Below are 21,635 nucleotides of genomic sequence, written 5' to 3'. Positions count from 1 at the left end.
TAACTTGAGGTTGTTGCTTAATATGCCATAAGCTTCAATGAATTTCAATACTAATCGCTGTTTGCATGTGTTTCGTTTAGTAGTTTAGGGTAGTCATTCAAATTATCAAACTATTATGCAAAATTGCATTAATTCTCAGAATCATATACATACTTCCTACAGGCTGTTTTGAGCAACTCAATGCGCCGTTGCGTATGTGTAAATACTTCGCGATACATCTGAACGTTCTGGTCCACGATCTCAGTTTTCGTCCTGGTTCCAGAACAGATATCTCGCATTCGCAACTCCATCTCTTTGCGAAGGAACGGCTTTGTTAGGCTAGGGCAATCGGGCAAGCCAGCAACCACATTGTCATAACCTTCAACCAGAGCAACCCCCAATTTTGTAGGGATAAATTCCTCTACACTACTCCCTGATCCTCTACCACCGCCACGCGGTCTAGTTGCGACATACTCTCTCTGCTTTATCTTTGATATATGATCAGCCATTGTAGCATCAGTGCCGATTCCGTTCGCATCCATGAGCCCAATGAGTTCGGGTTCTGTTAAATACCCTGGCGCAACTGTTTTACCCTCCGTGATGTTCGCTTCTCTGGGTTCAAATGTTTCATTCAGCGAGAAGTTTGGCAGAGGTTGGCTGCTTTCCCATTTGTCATATACATAGACATCCAGATAGTTTCGTTCTAGTACGACGAGACCGCGGGTATGGAACTGTTCGTCACCATACTTGATCTCAATATCGGTAGATTCGCCTTTTGCATCTTCGGAGCAGCAGGCTAAGAATCTCCTAGCAACGAACTCATAAACCTTTTTCTCATCGGCCTTGAGGACTCTTGGAGCAACGTAAGCCACTGGATGAATTGGGGGATGTGCTTTATCATTATTTCGACCCCGACGAGGCTGTTTAAAACCTCCACCTATAAGCCTAAAATAAAGAATGTCACAACCGAGCGCCTGAAGTTAGAAAGAAGTTTTAATGTTGTTACGGTAGAGAGAATACGAACCCCCGTGCATAATCACCCCATATATCACTCGGATATTGTTTCTCAACCAGTTTTTTTAGGTCAATTTCATTATCAAACTGATCAGTTTCGGTGGCGGGATACTGATGAAACCCTCTCGTATAAAGAGATCGGCGGCTTTAGTAATATAATATCAAGTTAGAAGGGTGGTCTGGCTTAATTTTATTGCTGGTGTTCCATACCTCATAATTGCTTGACTGTCCATTCGCAGGTATTTACTTCCCATCATTTGAAGATCGACCGTGGTTAAAGGAAGTGGCCTCCATTTGCTAGTAGGCTTTTTGTTAACTTTAGTAACGGTTGCTGTTTTAGCAGCTATGCATCGCTCAAAGAGAACTACCACTACAGCTCTGTCAAAAAGGTGACCACGCTGCCAGTTGAAGTTCACCGTAATACTATCGCGGGTATGTGAAACTTTGATCGACCAGAACGCCTCCGGCTTGAAGTTTTTCACCCTCATGTACCTATCAACGACGAATCCAAGAGTTGGAAATTGGCATGAGCCTTGATAAATTGACCGATTAGTATGGTGGTTCATGTTGTGCCTTCAAGGGAACTTTACCATAACTAATTATCTTCTCAGCCAGAACTCCCCCTAATGCTTGAAGTTGGAGAGTTTGAAGTCTCGTAAAAGCTGCTCCTATACGTAAATCCAACTCAATCCTAGCAGCTACGGCATCCACCTGTTGCTCGTCAAGTCCGATTGGCCCTCGAGCAGCCTGTAGCACATGCCTACACATACCTGTGATTAAATTAAGCTAAATCCCGCTCTGGAAATCATACTTACGTTCGTTCTGTATTACTGAATTTCGCCCTCTTGACTTCAATCCTTGGGTTGCCTAGTACAGCCTGAGCTTTAACCTCAGAGCCGATATACTCCCCTTCCCTATCACAGTCAGTCCATATGAACAGAGCCTTAGAGTAGCGAGCCTGTATCTTGATGTTTTTAGCTATACCAAGCTTTTCCTAATAAAAAATACAAGTTAGTTCGTCACCGCTTCACGGACATGGACTGCGCATCTTGACAGGATTCTGACTTTATCAACGGAAGTTATGACGTTTGCGTCAAATAGCTGAGAGGGGTTGCATGAACTCCAGTTTCTATATCTAGGCTCAAATTCTGATGTTGTTAAATGGCCTAAGACACTTGTCATGACAACGGAACAACTGCCCCACGGAGGATCAAATGTAAAATCAAACTCGTAATTTTTTACATATTGATTGCCTTCGATGTTAAACTGGTAGAAAAGAGTATTAGTTTGTTCATTTGCTCTCGCAGGGCAACACTCTTACTGTTCTTAGGCGTCCACCAGATAAATGTTGAGCCACCAACTTAGCAATCGCTGGTTTCTCTGCAACGCATAGAATTTTGGGAGCCATAAGAGCGCCCTGGTATTATCACAATTCATCAGAATCTCATGCCCCGCAATGACTTCTTTGCTTCTACTTTTTCTCTCTCGGTGCTGCGGTTTCAGGGCGAAATGTCCACTGACGTCGAGAAAGTCGCGTTAAATAAGCTTCATTTAATGTTTTAATTCGTGCACGGTCCACAACTCTAAACCTTCCTCACATTTTTGAAAACAAACAACGATCTCAAATTTAACTCGACTTGTCAACAACAGAAAGACAGAACAGACACACTGCACAGGTTGTTCTCGAGATGTCTGCCATGGCGTTACCAGCTCTTAAATCTGCAGCTGATTGCGCAGATTTCTCTCAAGCAGTGCTCCCTTTTCTCCCACAGCTTTACTCGCTACCGACGAGAGTGTTAGCGGCTGGCTTCGACATCGATGGGCTTCGAGAAATCTACCTATCAACGAATCCACTCATTACGGCGTTTGCTTTCTCGCTGTTCCTGGTTCCAACCTTTGTCCTGATTTCCGAAATAAACCGAAACTATTCTCAAGTCGACCGAATGTGGAGCATCCTACCGTCTATTTATAACGGACATTTCGCCCTTTGGTGCAGGCTGAAAGGAACCTCCACTACGGAAGTTAACACAATCCTTATTTTCACAATAATCTGGAGTGTAAGCGCAATGAAATCAAGTCATCACTATGCCACATTTACTTATATATGCTTCCTTTGCCGAAAGCCTTGGACTAACGATTTGTTCTTCCCTTCATAGGTCCGCCTTACTTTTAATTATTGGAGGAAAGGAGGCTATTCCATCGGCTCTGAAGACTACCGCTGGCTTGTTGTTCGAAAAAGAATCAATCATCCAGCGTTATTCTTTCTACTCAACGTCTGCTTCATCAGCTTCACTCAATCTGTTCTCCTATTCCTCATTACCGCGCCTACATATATCTTTGTGCTCATCAGCACCCTTCGCGATGCACCGAGTTTTGGTATTCCCGACCTCGTATTTTCCAGATTCCTTCTCTTCCTTGTGTTGATCGAGCATTTTGCCGATCAGCAGCAATGGAAATTCCAGCAGGCCAAAAAACAATACCAGAAGACTGCACGTGTCCCACCGGAATATAAAGATATGTATACAAACGATGACTTGGACCGTGGATTTGTGGTATCTGGCCTTTGGGCCTGGTGCAGGCATCCCAATTTTGTAGCTGAGCAGGCGATTTGGGTGACGCTATACATTTGGTCTGCTTATCGTGTGGAATCATATTTCAATTGGAGCGGTGTCGGTGCATTCTGCCTTGTGCTGTTATTTCAGGCAAGCACCAATCTAACTGAAAGCATTACCGCGAGCAAGTACCCCGATTACAAGCAGTATCAAGCCCGAGTTGGGAAGTTCATTCCCCGCTTTGGCGTTGAGCCTTGAAGAAGGGTTGAGAATTGGTCACGATTCCAACAGTTTTATATGTATAAACCTTTAATTGTTAATATGTTTGGGAAACTTTTCTTATAAAAAATCTTCTTCTATTTGTTGGATTGGGACGGTGAAATCTCAAGCTTGTATTGATGGCAATCAGCGTTATCTGGGGCATATCGCACATAAATACCCACTTCACCGTTTGGAAAACAAAGGCCTGTAATCTAAATGCTCTCTTAACTACGAAATTAACAAAGCTAAGTGTGTCTACGAGGACCACACACATACACATGAATACATATATAAAAAAATGCAAAGACCAGGCTTTGCTATATAGATAAGATCATTTATCTTTACTAATTTACAATGGGGTGTAGTAGTTTGGGAGGTGAGAGGGAGATGGGGAGAGATGAGAGAAAAGAACAACAACCGTTACATCGCCGGATAGAAGGGTGTATAAAAATGAATATTTGGCGGCATATGGATTTCCCATTTTGATATGCTTTCCGAACGAACACTTCTACCAACACCTCAAACATCAATGATATATAGGAGATGGAAAAAATGACAAGAGAATTTAAAAAATCGCACCCAAACGAAAGAAAAGGAAGAATTACAAATAGAATGGATGTGAAGGATGGCGAAAGCTAGACAATACATGTATATTAAAAGGGTCGGAGTGGTTCCAAATAAGATAGAGATCAGTGGGTATTTAGGTAGGGGGTGAGGAAGGGGAGTCACCCTTAGCCTCGACATCATCAACTTTTGGGGCATCAGTAAGAGTCTCTGCGGGCGGCGGTGGCTGTATCTTCCCGCCAGCTCCATCAAAATACTTGGCAAATTCTCCTGATTCTGGGTAAGGCCGCTTGCCCAGCAATCGGATCATATCTTCGCGACTAAGGACTTCTTTGGAAAGGAGCTCCTCAGCAACTAAGCCAACTTCAGCTTTCTTTTCAGTTAAAAGATCCCGGCATTGTTTGTAAGCTTCGTCAACAAGACGTCGAACTTCCATATCAATATTTCGGGCTGTCTCCTCCGAGAATGGTTTGTGGAGTTGTTGTTGGTCCTCTTCAAAATATACTGTTCCAATTTTCGGGGACATGCCAAACTTAGTAACCATAGCAGTGGCTAGGCGAGTAACTTTATTGAAGTCGTCGCTGGCACCACTTGTCACGGTATCGAAATGTAGCTCCTCACTAACTCGTCCACCAAGTGTCATGGCCATTCGGTCCATAAGTTGATGAACGTTCATCAGGTACGTATCACCTTGTGCTGGGAGGTACTGAGCATAGCCTAAAGCACCTTGGCCACGAGGAATGATTGAAACCTTTAGGAGTGGGTCTGCATACTTGAAGTACCAACCGCATATAGCGTGGCCAGCTTCATGGTAAGCAACTGTACGTTTCTCTTCTGGTGACAGCACAAGTGACTTTTTCTCCAAGCCTCCAATTACCCTTTCGATAGCTTGCTCGAAATGGGACATTACAACGTGATCAGCGTGCATGCGGGCAGCTATAGCGTATATTAGTTTTGATAGAAACATCGTGAAGAAAGGGGCAATTGTAACATACCAACCAATGCAGCTTCGTTGACGCAATTGGCAATATCAGCACCAGAGAAACCGGGAGTCAGAGCAGCTAGTCGCCCCTTCAAGTATTCAATATCCTCCTTTGTGACTATCTTCTTCAAATGGACGCCAAATATTTGTTTGCGTCCATCCATGGTAGGCTTGTCGATAGCAATATGTCGGTCAAATCGTCCAGGACGCATCAAGGCTTTGTCCAGAACATCGGGTCTGTTTGTACCGGCTAAAACAACGACTTGCTCCGAAGTGTTGAACCCGTCCATTTCAGTGAGAATCTGGTTAAGAGTGCTTTCTCGTTCATCATTTCCACCTCCGAAATTAGATTTAGATCTTGATTTCCCGATAGCGTCGATTTCGTCGATGAAGATAATGCATGGAGTGTTTTTGCGGGCAGTAGCAAACAGGTCACGGACACGAGATGGACCAACGCCGACGAACATTTCCACGAATTCAGAGCCGCTTACGCTGTAGAATGGGACGGCAGACTCACCAGCAGTTGCCTTTGCCAGTAAGGTTTTACCAGTACCGGGAGGCCCAGAAAGGATGGCTCCTCGAGGTATCTTTGCGCCTAGCCTTTGAAACTGCTCCGGCTTTTTAAGGAAACTGACGAATTCCATGATTTCTACCTTGGCTTCATCCATGCCGGCGACATCAGAGAATTTCGTCTTCACGTCCGTTTCGTGGTTGAATTTCCTAGCACGGCTCTTCCCAATGCCAAAAATTCCACTCTGGCCACCACCGCCGGCACCGCCAGCCCTTCTCGATAGCCAAAAGAATGAACCGATTAGGAGTAAAGTGGGGCCGAAGGACAACAAAGTGGCTAGCCATGGGACCTCATCAGCATATGCAACTGGAATTCGTTCCGAGCTAGGGATATTCAATTCTCTGTGAGCGTCGTCTAGACGTCTCTCAAAGGCTTCTACAGAGCCTATTGTGAAGTAGTAGTGGAAGTTGACGTTGGTGGCAGGAGATTCGGGGTATATTTTAGCAACGGCATCCCGGTCTAATTCAACTCGTACCTTACTGCGATTAACAACAGTAAGTTTTTCGACTAGGCCCTTGTCAAAGAAGGTATTCCTAAATTCCTGCCATGTAATATCTCGTGATGACTCGCCGGGGAAAACACTTCGGTAGACGTAATACGAGATGAAGGCGGCAACCAAGAAATTTCCGGCATCGAACTTGAAGTCCATTATCTTAAACTGAGGGCCCTTTGACTGATCTTTCTCATTTTTGCTCCGCTGTTCCTTTTTGGCCTTGCTTGATGGGTCCTCCTTGGATTCTTCCTCTTTGGGTGCTTCTCTTTCTTTGCCTTTCTCCTCAGAGGTGTTCTTGGAGTGTTCTTCAGCCACAGTAGATGCTAACTTCACCGAGTGCTTATTGAGAATTCGCACAAGTTTAGCAGCATTAGATAGGCTGATATGTTTCGATTCCCGTACTTCCTCCAGAGCTGTCTTAACTTCATCCGGCAGGCCTTCACGTTTGATGACTTCCGCAGCTGTGTCAAGAAGCTTCGCCTGTGATTTGGGTAGGTTCACCTTGAGTTGATCGACGATTTTATCGAGCTCAGCTCGTTGTTCCGCATTGAGGACATATTTCGATTGGGCGTCTTTGTTGGCTTGAGGTTCACCGGATTGGCCAGGCGTAGAGCTCTCTGTCTGCTTCCCAATGTCCTTTTCTCCGTTCTTTTTATCTCTGGGGGGCTCGGAACTGCCTGTACTGCTGGTTGCGTATAGCCGGGAGCGGTTTGCGACAATGAAAGCTGAGAGCCTGGATTGAGGAAGGGAGGCTGAAAACGGTGTGCGTGAGAAGGCCGTATACCCTGCGGCTCTTCTGGAGTACCGAGCAAGGCCACCGGGGCGCCGTAGGAATGTGGCCATAGCCAGAGAGTAGATGGAGAGAGTAGGAAACTAACAAGCTATGAAATCAATACGCGTCAAGAAATCAGCTCTGAAAAGGCAAACCGGACGCCCATAGGACCTCTCCTAAAGATAATCAGACGCAGCCGGTGGGCTGGACAGAGAAAGAATAAGAAGATATTTCGGTGCGAGAGCGAGATGAAGTCGAGATATTTTTAACCAGATCGGTTGAGCTTTCACAAGTTGTTCCTGTTCCGAATTTTTCGCCTGTGCTGACTCATCCGCGAAAAAAGTCGGACGGATATTTCGGACTTAAAAGTCATAGTAAGAGATGGAAGATGAAGATGAGATGAGAATTCATTTAATATTATCTACGGCATGCATTCAAGACATATACACTCCAGAAACTCCCTATCCAGCCGCGCCTGAATGTACCGGGTATCAGATATCGACAGCCACAGGCAGAAAGCGCTGAAGAAGGCTGGAGATAGAGAGATGTGACATATATATCCCATAGTAACTGATCTTCCAGAAAATACGATTTTATGAGAAAGGAATAGAGTGGAAATCGTAATATCTGTGATCTGAGACTCCTTCCACATACACCTACCGCTGTCACAAGACAATAGCCCGCTCCACAAAAAATAAAATAAACCAGTCACACTTTTTCCCTTCTTTGTACTCTCCCCAGCATCCTTATTCCGCAGCTCCGTTAGAAAATGGAAAATTGTTCGACATCTCTGCCCAGTCCCATTCAAGTGTCATGGGCATCTGCCACAGGTCTTGAGGTACAAAAGGTTGTTGGAATGATGAGACATCCAGTGGCATGGGCTCATGAGAAAGCTGTTGATCGACGTTGTATATTCCTGGGCTGACATTTAGTCCAGGGCCGCCAATGATATCATTTAGCTCCTGGTTGAATCTTTCAGTATTCTTCAACTGTGCAGCAGCGATATCTTCGTTGGCCACCGCATCAAATGCGTTCTGTGATGATGTTTGAGGTGATGGGAATGTGCTCGATGATGTACTCGATATATTAGTATTATTATTGTTAAGATGGGCAGGTAGTTGTGAGGGGAATGAGTGCTGCTGTGCATTTGATAACGGAGGGTTTTCAGCCGTTTGTGGCCGAAGACGAGGGGTATCCTTATCGTTGCCATTTGGAGTGGTATTGAAGTCCTGCTGATCGTCACTGGTCTTTCTCTTACGCCTCGACTGAGATTCTTTCTCAGCTCTGTCTAGCGCAACTTTGGCGATTCTTTCAAATTCGGTACAGACGCTAAGCATGCGCTTGACGCTACCATTGGACTCATCAGTGGCAAGCATTGAGAGGAAATTGACCACAAGGTTCATAAGCTTGACGTCCGATCGAGCTCTTGCGTCAAGTGGGTTTTGTAAGATGTTGGCAAACAAAGTTACCAAGGATGAAATAGGGAAATAAATAATTAACCTGCAGTTTGAAGGTATTAGTTACTCCTGTTCTCATAAAATCTATGCTGCCATCATAACTATCACTCACCATACACAGGCAAAGTCGCCCTGCGGGATGTACTTGATAAGGTTTATTGAGGCGCGAGCGGCTGAGACACAGAGGATAGCCGACGAAAATACCCTAGGGTTGAGTGGCCTAGCGTTTAGACCTTGTATGGCATAATTCGAAAGACGGCTTGTCCAATATCCATGATGGACAGACATTCGGTGTATTGTCGTTAGACAATTGTAGTATGCGAAATGAAGAACGACAATAGGAAGGATCAGCGGCCGATGAGTGGTTTTAATCTCATGTTCTGGTCTGAAGTCTATAGGAATGCTATTCTTCCACTCCTCAAGTTCATGATCCAGTTCACCAATGGTATTTAGAAGTTCACCATCAGACTGCCGTGATGATTTGGTGGAATATAGTTGCCTATATACCTTGCTTTCAATAGCTGCGAATATGCACATGAGACGGAATAAATTTATTTTCCCTTTGCCATCGGAAAGTGGAACGTTGCCGATGTTATCGGGAGGATCCTCGCTGGGCAGTTCTACGTTCATGTCGTCATCATCTTGCACAGGGGGTCGACCTGATCGAAGGCAGATGCTTTAAAAGAAATTAGCACAATGTGCGCATTAACAAGGATCCAGCAGATACATACTCTTTATCTAGAATGTAAGCAATCCAAAAGACACGCTTCCGTTGCTCAAGCTCTACAGGGTTCAGGCCGAAGCCCGAGCAACGCTTATGTAGACCTATACTGTGAGACAAGCGGATTCCGGCTGCAACGAGGAAGAATGAAGGCTGAGGATTTGGTGTCCCTTGGAGAAATAATGCCTTCAAGAAATCAATGGTGTTAATTCTGGCGATAAAGGTAGGAGCTCGTATGGCTTAAAGGACTTACCATCCCAAGCAGAGCTTGCACACTTAGAAGGTCAGTATTCCGCATTGTAAGCTCTGTGAGCACACCCATGGCATTCTTAAGATAAAGCCATGCCTTCTTATCTTCTTCCTGCGGTGCAAGATTGCTCATTACCCGTAGTCTGTGAGCGATTGCCAGCGCAACATTGATGCTAGCCCACCACCCAGAGCCTTCGTACGGATCTCTCGAGTATTGCTTTTCAACTAGATGCATAAAGGTAGGTTCATGAAACAGAGGGAATATACAATTGAAATTTTCAAAATAATCCCTGAAGAGTGATAAAGCCTCCTCTTTGGGTGGTAGAGGTTTAAAAACCCGGCGGGCAAATATGTCGCTAAAAATTTCTGGTTTCCAGTATATCCATTTGTTATCATCTACGCATGCAGATGAAATCATATGCTGGAAAGAAGTGTCTCCCGTTTTCTCATTTACCCATTGGATACCCTTCGGAGAGAATATGGAGAACCCCGAGGACGAACCTAGTATGATACGTTAATTATCACCAAACAGGAAAACTAAATGATGGTAAGTTACCTATATATCGTGTTTCCCCGCAGTTATTCGTGACTAAAGAACACATCATATCCGAAAGGGAGTCAACTTCCGCCTCTGATTCTTTTTGGGAATCAGGGGTCCCCGCAACTGACGAAGTTCTTGGGCTAGCTAGGAATTCACCACGAGGCGTAGAATTCGAAGGCGATGTTGCTGAGCCCATGAAACTGTTGTATGATTTAGGTACGGTGGACACCCTTGGAGGTTGTGGTTGTGGTTGTGGTTGTTGGTGCTGTTGTGAGCTCGGCGACGCCGCTCGGTCCGCCAGTCTTTTCTCAAGCACTCCTAGGTCAGTCTTTCTTGCATCAGTCTCAGACAAAAGCCCAGAGAGTCGAAGCAATGACTCCATACGTCCCAATCGATTTTCAAGCCCCTCGATGTATTTGGCACTAAATCATTGTAGACCACCGTAAATTAGAATAGAGCTCTAGCAGAAGGATGAAAGACAAAAGGGGCCTATACCCTTTTGGAGGATTCCGCTTCTTTTCCACCTGAGTGAAGATGCACTCGGACTTGTAATTTATGCAATGCGAACATTTCGGCATTTTCCCATCACACTTTATCTTCTTCTTCCTACACATATCGCATGCCTATAGATAAACAGCGTCAGCTGAACCCTGCCTTCTGAACAGCTACGTACATGCTGTTATGGAGTTCCACGTACTCTAGCAATCCTTCTTCTCTTCGCATCGTTGTTATCTTCAACGAATACCGTGCCGGGGAGGGACGGGGTGACAGGCGAGCCATCTGGATTGGAAGCCCCGAATACATGGGGTGGGTGATTGGCATTTAGGCCACGGTTATCCAACGAAGCGGCATCCATATCTCCTCCTGGTATGTCCATCACAACTCGGTGAGCTTCTTTGCGGGGAGACTAGGCCGCAGCATTCAAGGCAACAGCAGGGCTGGCGGCGTTTAGAGAATCTTTCTGGTGGCTGCGCAGTGGCAGGCTTATCCGTTCGAATTTCCTAGGCCACAGGGCAGTTCAAGATGCTATATAGCTTAGTCCGATGCACCCAGGAAGCCGTGGTATAAAAAGTTGAAAACTGCTTCTCTCGAAAGCAGTTGTGGCGGATACTGGCTAGTAAAATGTCTGGCTGCTTATTAATAAGGATAGACCACACAGAGGAACAGAGACGTCAAGCCACTGGCAACGATGCATCCTATATGCAGCATATCACAGCTACAGGGCTTTTACTGGCTGTTATGGTTAGGGTTATGGCTGCTCGTCCTCAGCTCGCGAAACTTTTACTACGTAGTTTCGACTATCTCGACTTTCTTGATATCAGATGAAAGTTGATAAGCCACGTGAAGATGACTAAGCCGCTAGTTATATTCTTCTCCGACTTCAAGACTTCATCTATAAGATTAACTACTTCTTCGTACACTCGACAGTTACAAGATATGATGCGAGTCAAGTTTAACGAGTAACGACAAGAAGGGGCCTTGGTCGCCCTTCCGGGATCCTCGGCCAGCGGCTCGTTAGTTGCTTCTTTCCCCCCCTGCCTACATAAACATTATGTCCGTTCATAAAGTATCAGCCGGTCCACACGGACGAATCCAACAGTTCGAGCGCCATCGTTTTCGTATCGGAGATAAAAAGCCAACTCCTTCGTCAAATCGGATTTACCCTGCGGGGAGGCGGAATTCTCAAACCCCGACCTCTCGCCATACCAGCCCTTTATGGTAAATGATGCGAGTCTACAAAGGCATGCGATGGGCTGTGCAACGGCATATAGTCTCGATAGTGGACACGCTGCTCTTCTAAGGCAACTTCCTTTGGTTGTACTATGTTGTATGCAAAGACACATCAGGCTGATGGCATCCTTCAGTAGCCCTTCGATTGCAAAAGTTGACTCATGATGAGCCATACATACATAGTAGTATGTGTCTCGTGTTACAGCCTTTGATTTTAAAGTCCAAGCCCTCGCAGGGATCAGATATAAGCTTAATCTCGTGAACAAGTGTGCATCCTCAAGTCTACATCATTTCCAGGCAGCAGATAATACGGAGTGCATACATATGGAGTTAGAGCAACACTTGCATATCCAAATCAAAACTATGGCATATTAACCTGGCCGTGGCACTGTGAATAACAGTGCATTTATACCACGTGACCATTATTTTCACGTCTGCTAGTTAAAGCTACAGTTGGCCGCCTGTATCAAGGTATACCGATAGGAAGACCGGTTTACTTCATACCTCCTCGTGGATATGGTACTACTCAATAGAGCAGTTACCACAGGAAGATTGAAACGTTTTGAACGTAAAGCTTGCAATATATTTCTTTAATTTTAGTTCTCTACATTTAACCGTTTCTGTTCCCATAGGTGAGGTAGACAAAGTCAATAATTCCAACACCGGTAAAGTGAGTTAGTCTTAGAGAGAATTCTCTAAGCGGCGTTCCTTTCGGAGAGCGCGCAGTTTAGCTCTAGCTTCCTCAAGTGGCACAAGGCTTCCCTTAGTCTGTGAGCTGGGGTCATCACGGTTACGAATGTTAACTGAACGAGACTCTTTCTCTTGGGCACCGACCACTAAAGTGTAGTTAGCAAGGTTTTGGACTGCATGAAGAACGGATACACAACGCGCGTGGAGACTTACCAAAGATGAAGTTGTATTGGGCCAATTGACCGTTTCGAATCTTCTTTTGCATTGTGTGGCCACTTAGATCAATGTCCACGTTCAGTTTATCGCCTCTAAGGATCTCCTGGAGCTCTTCAACGTAGTCATTGGCACTGGCCATGACCGGAACAATCAAGATTTGTCTGGGGCTGAGCCAGAACGGCCACTTGCCGCCAAAGTGTTCAATCAGAATACCAAAGAAGCGTTCGAAACTGCCGATGATAGCCCTGTGAATCACGACTGGTCGAGCTCTGCCGGGGCCAGGCGCGGCAGGGTCTGCAGTTGGTGCTTGAGCCCGCTTTGAGTCATCTTCAGGTTTAGCTTCGGCCTGGGGGTCAGCCGGAGCAGCGGATTTAGGAACGGTCTCTCCTGTCATGTATTCGAGTTTAAAGTTCAGGGGTAGTTGGTAGTCGAGTTGAATTGTGGCACACTGATGTTCTCGCTTAAGGGCGTCAGAGATCGTAATGTCGATCTTTGGGCCGTAGAAAGCACCATCACCTTCATCGATATCCCAGTCTGCGCCCTTAAATTTGGTGAGAGCCTCTCGCAATTGAGCCTCTGCATAGTCCCAGGTCTCCAACTTTCCAAGATACTTCTCCGGCCGGGTAGAGAGCTTCAGTTTAAAGCTAAATCCAAACAGCCCATAGATAGCACGAAGGAAATCAAAGAGGCCTTCGATCTCTTCCATGATCTGATAAAAAAGAGGGAGGTTAGTGCCATGCTTTGTCATCTGTAATTCAAACGTAGATATCGTACCTGGTTGTCGGTGCAGAAAATATGTGTATCGTCCTGTTGGAACTTCCGAACTCTAGTCAGTCCATGTAGAGCACCGGATGCCTCATTTCTATGAAGTACACCGAAATCTGCCATTCGCAAAGGCAGTTCTCTGTAACTTCGCTCCCTGTGACCAAACATAATACAGTGGCCAGGACAGTTCATTGGCTTCAGCGCCCAGTCCCGCTTTTCCACATCAAGCTTAAACATGTCATCTTTGTAGTGAGCCCAGTGGCCCGACTGACGCCATATACCGACATCGTACATGTTTGGGGACTGGACTTCCTGGTAGCCTCTCTTTCGGTACTCTGTCCGGAGCAACTTCTGTAGGGCATTGAAAATCTTGGTTCCGTTGGGGAGTAAAAAGGGGCATCCCGGAGAAACCTCATCAAAGAAGAAGAGCTCTTGCTCCTTGCCGATCTTCTGGTGATTGCGCTTTTCTGCTTCTTCCATGAATTTGAGGTGCTCTTGTAGCAACTTCTTGTCGGGGAAGGCCACACCACGTATTCTCTGCAGAGCATCGTTGGTTTGATCACCAAGGAAATATGCGGAAGAGTTCTGCGTGGTGTTAGAGATATATTTGAGTACTCAGGAGTTTATATAGACGTATGCTAAGGTTTCTTACCTGCATGATCTTCATAGCCTTGATTTTGCCTGTGTTCTGGATATGAGGTCCACGGCACAAGTCCACGAGGGTTCCACATCGATAGACAGTACTGCTCTCTCCCTCGATAAGGTTGTCGATATAGTGCAGTTTATATTTACTATATCCAAACATTTTCTTCAGATTCTCTTTGGAAACCTCCAGCCTATCGAAGGACTGTTTTTCTTTGAAAATCCTAGTAGTTTTGGAATCCAATGACGGCCAATCTCCCTGAGTAACAACACCACTATAAAGTAACCAACCATTAGCTTCAACTTCAGCATACTCCAGGAGTCTATCGATCTTACATACCCATTGGGGATAGCCATATCGTAGAAGAAACCATGGGCAGTTGGAGGGCCATGCGAGAGAAGACATCCATATTGACACTCGCAAGCTTCACCAAGTGCATGGGCACTAGAATGCCAGAACACCTCTCTGCCCTCGGCTGAGTCAAAGGGCAGGAAGCGGATACGACAGTCCCTCTCGAGAGGGCGATCCAAGTCCCAGAGCTCCTTTCCGTCCAGCTTAGCAATAACCACACTGGAGCTTATTTCCTTTGGTATATCCTTCAAGAACGAGCCAGGAGTAGACTGCCATGCCTTTGCGATAACGGTCGACGGTGCGCCATCCCCCACTTCCAGAGTTACAGTGATGTCAAATCGAGGCTTGTTCTTTAGCTCCTCCACCTGCTGCTTGAACAGCTGGTCGAACAACTCATTTCGCTCTATAATAAAATCTGGCAGTGGTGTATCAGCCGCTGGGTTTGGCTTCGCCTTGCCTGCTTTCTGCGGGGCAGCTTTCGAGGGGCCGGCGGCGTCCATGGCTGTACGGTCAGGGAGGATGGTTTCTTTGGCTGAAGAGCTCTCTGGAGCGGCAGACTCACTCATGCTGGGCGCTTTTTTTATCCTGGCCTGAACCGCAGCGGTCAATTCCTTCAAGTCTTCTCCTGTCTTGCTAGAAACTCCCTTCGACTTTGTGACTCTATATCAATTTGACAGTTATATCACGTGACATTATGTTCACTAGGTAATTTTTAGCCGAGACTTTTTTATAGCTTTTTGCTTTTGAAAAAAAAACCCCCCAAGTCGAAGGTCAAGCCAGCTTCAACGTCACCAGCGGACGAGTTTAAGAGGATAGAAAGAAGAAGAAAGGAATTGCGCCATGTCGTTCCGTGGTGCATCTAGAGGTCGCGGCACGGGTGCCAACCGTGGAGGCTTCGGGGCTCGCGGTGGTGAGTTGTGTGGTTCGACGTTGGGTTATTATTTATCTATTCAACTAACAGCTTTTTGGTTTCTTCTTTTAAGGCCGTGGGGGGATGCAGCAGTCGTTAGGGCCACCAGCTAGCGTACTAGAAATGGGCACCTTTATGCACTCTTGCGAAGGAGAGATGGTCTGCGAATCGATCAACCCAAAGATCCCATACTTCAACGCACCGATATATTTGGAGAACAAGGTGCGATTACTGCACAATTTTGAAGAAAAGAAAAAAAGAATGTGCTAATGAAATACCGGGTAAAGACTCCAGTTGGAAAAGTCGATGAAGTTCTAGGGCCAATCAACCAAGTATACTTTACGATCAAACCCCAGGATGGAATTGTCCCAACATCCTTTAAAGCCGGTGACAAATTCTACATTGGAGGAGACAAGCTATTACCATTGGAGAAGTATGCGCACCCAGAATTCGTTGGATGATGGTTGACATGGATCATTCGAGCTTACACTCTTGCTAGATTCCTTCCCAAGCCCAAACCACCACCAGGTGCGCCAAAGCCAAAGAAGATCGGAGGCGCAGGACGTGGAGGCGCAGCGCGCGGTGGTAGAGGAGGATTCTCCCGCGGCGGACGAGGTGGTGCTCCCCGGGGTCGTGGTGGTTTCTCACGCGGAGGCGCGCGTGGTGGACGAGGTGGCAGCGGCGGATTCTCTCGCGGAGGTGCTAGAGGAGGTTCGCGAGGGGGATTCCGTGGACGAGGGTAAAGAATCGAAGCAGTCGATTTCCTTCTTTCCTCGCTGGCGTTAAGGAGCATTCTGGATGGGAGTTTTTTATATTACCATATAACGATCTTTTCTATTTGACCGATAAAAAGAGTTGCAGGGTTCTGTTCCAATGTATCAATTGTAACATAGAGCCAATTTACATTTACTTCCTGCTCGCTATTTTCTCCCTTTTCTATACAAAATAAAGAAATGGTATAATGAATCTGAACCCGCTGTTTTGAATTAACTGACAAGTAAAAAAAGACGTGGTGGCCAATGGAGTCTTTCCTTAGTGTAGTTAGATATATGACGTCCCTTCTATCCCGCCCACATCAATATTTCTCTGAATCAAGGACAAACAACTCTCCCATTCCAACAACCTCTCGCCCTGCTCTCTCTCGCGCGCACGCAGCTATTTTTACTATTCGAGCTATCCCAAACGTTGGTATCCTTTTTATCGATAATTAATACGTACAATTTAGACACCTCCACGACCAGCAGCCAGCGATGTCGCGACGAAGCCCTGCAGCGGGCGGTAACAGCCCAGAGAGCTCTGAAACCCCCAAGGATGCCGGTATGAACTTCAACCTAAGAGCCGGCTGTATGAAGACTTTGTAGGACTGATATATTTCTCTCTTCTAGGTCAGGACAAACAGAAGATCCTTCTCTCCGCAGATACAGGTCACTTCAGCTTGATAAGGTGCGCAAAGCTGGAGGGTATGGATGAAGAGTCATTTCCCCCCGTTCTGACTAGATAATTTTTTCGCGGACAGGGCATTGCACCTCGCTGATTTTATTACGGAACTAAATGGTGGGCTGCCTCTGTTCTCTGCTTTATTATGACACCGGCTAGACGAACCGATAGCTGACCAGCACTTTTTCTTCAGGATTTTGTGGAGGTAAGTATTCTGCAGCAATCTAGATCTTGGTCCTTAATAGGATAGAGTGGGGGAGGGTGTTTGTGACTTTATCTGACCAGATCTGCAGTCATGTCAATATTTTCGTCGTTGAGATTCTGCCTCGGGGAATCACACCAACATGGAAACATCTGGATGGCACTTGGCTTCATCCCATTTGGCCTCTTCTTTGATTTCATGGATGGAAAGGTAGCTAGATGGCGAAAAAAGTCGTCATTGATGGGGCAGGAGCTCGACTCTCTCGCGGATCTGGTACGAATCCGAAATATTGGAGAAGACTTTCCCAACTAGCTGTTTATGGTCAGTGTCTAACAGAAGTATAGGTCTCGTTTGGCGTCTCTCCAGCTGTGGCAGCATTTTCGATCGGAATCAGATCGCCGGTTGACCACGTCCTACTTACTATCTTTGTTCTTTGCGGTCTTACTAGACTTGCTCGGTTTAATGTCACTGTTGCAACGCTTCCAAAAGATAAGACAGGGAAGTCGAAATACTTTGAAGGTACTCCCATCCCGACAACATTGGTCATTGTGGGGATAATGGCGTACTGGCTATCTCAAGGTTGGATCTTGGAAGATCTCCCGCTTGGAGTGATGTTGCCAGGCACCTTATTTGAATTCCACCCTGTTGTTGGCATGTTTCTTGTTAGCGGTTGCCTTATGGTAAGCAGATCTATACATATCCCAAAGATATGATGGCCGCTACTTGTCAGCCTTTGGTAACCTTTTTTTGGTTTGTTGGTATTATTCGCTCTTTTTGAAAAAGAGATCAGTTTAGCTGCCAGACGGATTGCATGTGCATGTTTAGTTTCCATTTGAAATGTTGTTCTTTGGTTATACGTACAAGCCAGTTAGATTTCCGGTCAACAGTCAGGGCAATGCAAATATGAAGCAGCGCTATATCTATACAAGGTATAAGAGCTCCAGTGAAGCTCTAGAAGGGCAAATAATCAGCCAATAACATTGGTACAACATATTTGGAAGAAACGACAGGTCGATACACAGCCAAGCGTGACTCTAAACATCTTCAAGATAGAGAAGACATGATGAGCCAGAAGTTATGAGTGAGATAATACGGAACACGCACATAATAAGGAAATAGCAAAATTTGCTGCAATATCAACTCCCTGATATAGAGAAGGATGAATGGATGTGTCACGTCAACGTGTCTGAATCTTCATAGCCACGACACCGACCAGGATAGCCCTCGATCTCTGCTATGAAAAGAACAGGCCAAGGGAGATTAAAGGGACGCTCTCTGCACACTCATTGATATTAACCCTTCAGCCCTGGAAACTGGCTAAGCTGAAGCTGGGAACTGGTATCAGAACACGGGCTTTTGAAGGATGAGCTTTGTTCTAGAGCACGCTTGGTCGATGACTTAGACAAGCGCATCCGTATTGAAAAAGCCTCAAAATAGTTATTCTCCGGTCTCTCAGCCGGCCATGTTCCAGACATTAAAAACACCTCAACAGCGGTCGAAAGTGCGCGGTTTGAGGTTTGGGCATCCCTTTTGTTGACGCCGTTGCTCCAAATGCTGTCTGCATCTTCACCTGGCGAGCCACGTATTTGGATCATCCATCTCCTGCCATTGCACGCCTTCCAACGGCCCATCTATTTCAAGGAAACCATGACGCATCGGGCCAAAATGTTTCCAATTATGGCAATCGAGCACGCAGGCTGCAGGGCATCAGGACGACGTATGTCAATATATGCCGGTTGATGACTTAATCGGCCCCCGTCACGGAAATACAACATGAAAGGACGAATTATCTCTGGCGCTAGAGGCCAACAACCCTTGCTAAGCTCAAAATCACACGATAGCAGGGCTCCACCACTTCTTAGTGTCTTACTTGATGCGCAAGCAAAATAGATTACAGATTACTATTGACAGGGAAAGTTGGGAGCGACTGGGACCAGCTCAGCGCCAAGTCAGCCATAAAATACAGCACAAGAGCAAGAAGAATATCGAAAGATAACAATATATTTGTGTTGAAAGTGGAGAGTAAAACCTCCGCACTGGTGGCGAGAAGCTCCAGCGCAAAAGAGGGAAAGCAAAGACCTGGGGATAGTTCTTGCATTAATGCTTTATACTTGCGCTTACGAGGACTTGCATGGTATATTTTGCTGCAATGAAATGCAAGCAAGATGGGTTGCCTACAGGGATGGTGTCAACTCCAGTTCTGTACATACATAGCACGGATAATCTCGACTCGACTGGACAGATATATACGATGAATGACGAACAAATGTACAAAATAACGGACGATCAAGGGATGCCCACTCTCCCCATCATATTCCATACTTTGCTGGCCGGCCCTTTTATTTTTTTTGACAAACTCCATACATATTCCTCCGTACCGAGCCTGAGGATATGGTTTCTCTACCCTTCCCAATGCTCGGGTCAAACCACCTGGCCTGCACCGCCACGGATGGCACCTCCCGCCCCTGAAGCACCCTAGATGTTACAGGTTACAGAGCGTACTATGTGTACCGCTTTAGGGCCAGGGTTAAAACAGCAGCGGGTGTTCCTGGGCCCAGAAATCAATTTCGGGGTCAGAGCGTATTCTCTACGTACCACTAGGACAACTATCGCCAGCGCTTTAACGACCGGCAAAGTTCGCAGGCGCCGCTGATTGGGTTGCACCGCAGGCCGAGTCTGCATGTGGATGTTGACACCCCTTTTTTCTAGTTGCCCAAGCAGGTACGGAGTCCGTATATACATCGAACGGTTCCTGTTCTCCATAATTACCTGGATATGCTTGCTCATAAACGGCAGGGATACGGCAAGTCTCTCTCGCCCAGACACGCACCTTTTTCTTTTGCACAGAGCGAGGCTTCTCCTCTCCTTTCCATCGCTTCTTCCAACTCCGTCTTCTCTGCATCTCGCTTTTCCTACAGTCCTTTCTCCTCCACACTCTTTTTTTAGGTCATCCATCTCATCAAGCGGCTGCTGATGAGATCGTCTGCTCCAACCACAATCCTTCAGAGTCTTTGAATGCTAGGGATTTCCTTCCCAGTCGCTCCGTACCCTCTTTCCAACATCTAGTCAATCGTTTTTCGACTGAGGTTCGTCCATTTTGCCCTCCCAACATCATCATCATCATCATTCCCCTCCTCTACCCGAGATCACACACTCATCATCATCAGGACTGATATCTTCGACGTATTACACTAACTATAGTGTCATGAAGACGGTATATACATATATCCTATACATACGAATCACTGTGCTAGTCCGTCGGTCCGTCGAACCGGTATCGTCAGGGAGGGTGCTGGAAAAGGAGATGTTTTCAAGCAAAATATAAAACATCAAAGTCCTCGATACCCGTCCTGACTATTCCGACTTACCGTTCTCTCGAATCGACCCTCTCCAACTTAACGCCTTGTCCGGGCTATCCTGAATCTGTTTATACACGAACCAGTCTTTCGCTCTTAGTCAACTGTAAATATGAAGCTATATGCATCAAAGGCCGTCATGGCAGTGGCCTTCCTCCTCAGCGCGAGCATTTTATGCGTTGAAGCAAACCTGGATGAGAGTCTTAAAGGATGCTACAAAGGTCCTGGTTCGTTGAAGGATATGGGACCCACAAAGTATCAGAGTACGGGAGCCTGTCGAGAACTTTGCAAGAAGACACAGAATGCTGTGTTTGCGCTTCACGACACCGACAGCTGCTCTTGTGGTGATAAATACCCTCCTGAGATTCTAAAGGCTGCATCAACAGATAAAACATGTATCTTGGTCAGCTGTCCTGGCTTTGGTGATGATCGATGTTTGTCTCTCCATACACTTCTTTTTTTACTTCTCTCCCCACAGTTGACGCAGTGCATAGCTAAATGTTGATATTCTCTAGGTGGAGGAAAGAAAAGCTATGCGGTCTACCTGACTGGTCTAGTGGACGACCCGGCAACTGAGGGCGGCGCAGACGATGGTGATGCAACGAAGACATCCTCGCCCCCCCAGGCAACAATAACTGAAGGAGGGCACACGGTAGTCGTTACATCCAAGCCGTCCGGCTCAGGACCGAACAAGGCTGGAATCGCTGCCGGGGTAGTCGTTGGTGTCGTCGCCATCGGTGCTATTATCGGCGGTATCTTTTTCTTCTTGAAATACAGGAAGCGACAGCGGGTTGTTGACGAATACCGCCGCAATGCAACCATCAACAACTTCGTTGGCGGTGGAAAGCCATCCTATAGCCAGAGCTCTGCGGATTCACGGCTCGACCCGAGCATGACATCTCAACGGCGCCAGAGCAACGGCAGCATTGCCGACGACCAAGATTTCTCGCGGCGTGTTTTGAAGGTACAAACGAATCTTTTACTTGGTGTCTTCTTTCTTCCTACTAACACTCTTGTCTCTTTAGGTCACCAACCCTGATGGACATTATTAAATATACCCACTTTGATATATATAACAACTTGCTTTCCCCTTTTCATATTCCACCTCTGGGATGCTCCCACTTAATTGATCGCAACTTGTCGATACTTCTGCTCCAGATATTAACGCCATGTATATT

At 46.2% G+C, this 21,635-nt stretch overlaps 9 protein-coding genes across 9 annotated transcripts; 5 read left to right on the top strand and 4 right to left on the bottom strand.

Moving 5' to 3' along the window:
• Positions 1–128: 128 nt before the first annotated feature.
• Positions 129–2,401, bottom strand: MCYG_03333 (DNA topoisomerase III; the record flags this gene model as incomplete). The annotated part of the gene is made up of 7 exons (XM_002847781.1): positions 129–916; positions 1,020–1,138; positions 1,204–1,525; positions 1,584–1,753; positions 1,809–1,987; positions 2,029–2,259; positions 2,315–2,401. The coding sequence occupies 7 exons, from the start codon at positions 2,399–2,401 to the stop codon at positions 129–131; spliced, it is 1,896 nt and encodes a 631-aa protein (XP_002847827.1).
• A 280-nt stretch (positions 2,402–2,681) lies between these two features.
• On the top strand, positions 2,682–3,803 carry MCYG_03332 (DUF1295 domain-containing protein; the record flags this gene model as incomplete). Its single annotated transcript, XM_002847780.1, has 2 exons — positions 2,682–3,050; positions 3,150–3,803. 2 exons carry the CDS (start codon positions 2,682–2,684, stop codon positions 3,801–3,803), a joined length of 1,023 nt encoding a protein of 340 aa, XP_002847826.1.
• A 703-nt stretch (positions 3,804–4,506) lies between these two features.
• MCYG_03331 (matrix AAA protease MAP-1) lies at positions 4,507–7,259 on the bottom strand (the record flags this gene model as incomplete). Its single annotated transcript, XM_002847779.1, has 2 exons — positions 4,507–5,306; positions 5,366–7,259. The coding sequence occupies 2 exons, from the start codon at positions 7,257–7,259 to the stop codon at positions 4,507–4,509; spliced, it is 2,694 nt and encodes an 897-aa protein (XP_002847825.1).
• A 675-nt stretch (positions 7,260–7,934) lies between these two features.
• Positions 7,935–11,033, bottom strand: MCYG_03330 (fungal specific transcription factor domain-containing protein; the record flags this gene model as incomplete). The annotated part of the gene is made up of 9 exons (XM_002847778.1): positions 7,935–8,688; positions 8,758–9,321; positions 9,377–9,552; positions 9,620–9,840; positions 9,883–10,116; positions 10,172–10,474; positions 10,541–10,578; positions 10,652–10,779; positions 10,854–11,033. The coding sequence occupies 9 exons, from the start codon at positions 11,031–11,033 to the stop codon at positions 7,935–7,937; spliced, it is 2,598 nt and encodes an 865-aa protein (XP_002847824.1).
• Positions 11,034–12,568: 1,535 nt separating this feature from the next.
• MCYG_03329 (threonyl-tRNA synthetase) lies at positions 12,569–15,052 on the bottom strand (the record flags this gene model as incomplete). The annotated part of the gene is made up of 5 exons (XM_002847777.1): positions 12,569–12,723; positions 12,791–13,502; positions 13,568–14,143; positions 14,211–14,475; positions 14,541–15,052. The coding sequence occupies 5 exons, from the start codon at positions 15,050–15,052 to the stop codon at positions 12,569–12,571; spliced, it is 2,220 nt and encodes a 739-aa protein (XP_002847823.1).
• A 340-nt stretch (positions 15,053–15,392) lies between these two features.
• On the top strand, positions 15,393–16,205 carry MCYG_03328 (small nucleolar RNP protein; the record flags this gene model as incomplete). The annotated part of the gene is made up of 4 exons (XM_002847776.1): positions 15,393–15,462; positions 15,536–15,684; positions 15,750–15,895; positions 15,962–16,205. The coding sequence occupies 4 exons, from the start codon at positions 15,393–15,395 to the stop codon at positions 16,203–16,205; spliced, it is 609 nt and encodes a 202-aa protein (XP_002847822.1).
• Positions 16,206–16,712: 507 nt separating this feature from the next.
• MCYG_03327 (phosphatidylserine synthase) lies at positions 16,713–17,814 on the top strand (the record flags this gene model as incomplete). The annotated part of the gene is made up of 5 exons (XM_002847775.1): positions 16,713–16,806; positions 16,848–16,905; positions 16,979–17,016; positions 17,193–17,374; positions 17,446–17,814. The coding sequence occupies 5 exons, from the start codon at positions 16,713–16,715 to the stop codon at positions 17,812–17,814; spliced, it is 741 nt and encodes a 246-aa protein (XP_002847821.1).
• A 934-nt stretch (positions 17,815–18,748) lies between these two features.
• Positions 18,749–19,254, top strand: MCYG_03326 (uncharacterized protein; the record flags this gene model as incomplete). The annotated part of the gene is made up of 2 exons (XM_002847774.1): positions 18,749–18,818; positions 18,992–19,254. 2 exons carry the CDS (start codon positions 18,749–18,751, stop codon positions 19,252–19,254), a joined length of 333 nt encoding a protein of 110 aa, XP_002847820.1.
• A 1,315-nt stretch (positions 19,255–20,569) lies between these two features.
• MCYG_03325 (conserved hypothetical protein) lies at positions 20,570–21,509 on the top strand (the record flags this gene model as incomplete). The annotated part of the gene is made up of 3 exons (XM_002847773.1): positions 20,570–20,891; positions 20,973–21,421; positions 21,483–21,509. The coding sequence occupies 3 exons, from the start codon at positions 20,570–20,572 to the stop codon at positions 21,507–21,509; spliced, it is 798 nt and encodes a 265-aa protein (XP_002847819.1).
• Positions 21,510–21,635: the final 126 nt, after the last annotated feature.

The sequence above is a fragment of the Microsporum canis genome, genomic scaffold (genome assembly GCF_000151145.1).
Source record: "Microsporum canis CBS 113480 supercont1.3 genomic scaffold, whole genome shotgun sequence".
NCBI lineage: Eukaryota > Fungi > Ascomycota > Eurotiomycetes > Onygenales > Arthrodermataceae > Microsporum > Microsporum canis.
Note: the sequence above shows the minus strand (reverse complement) of the source record. Positions and strands in the feature narration are given on the sequence as shown.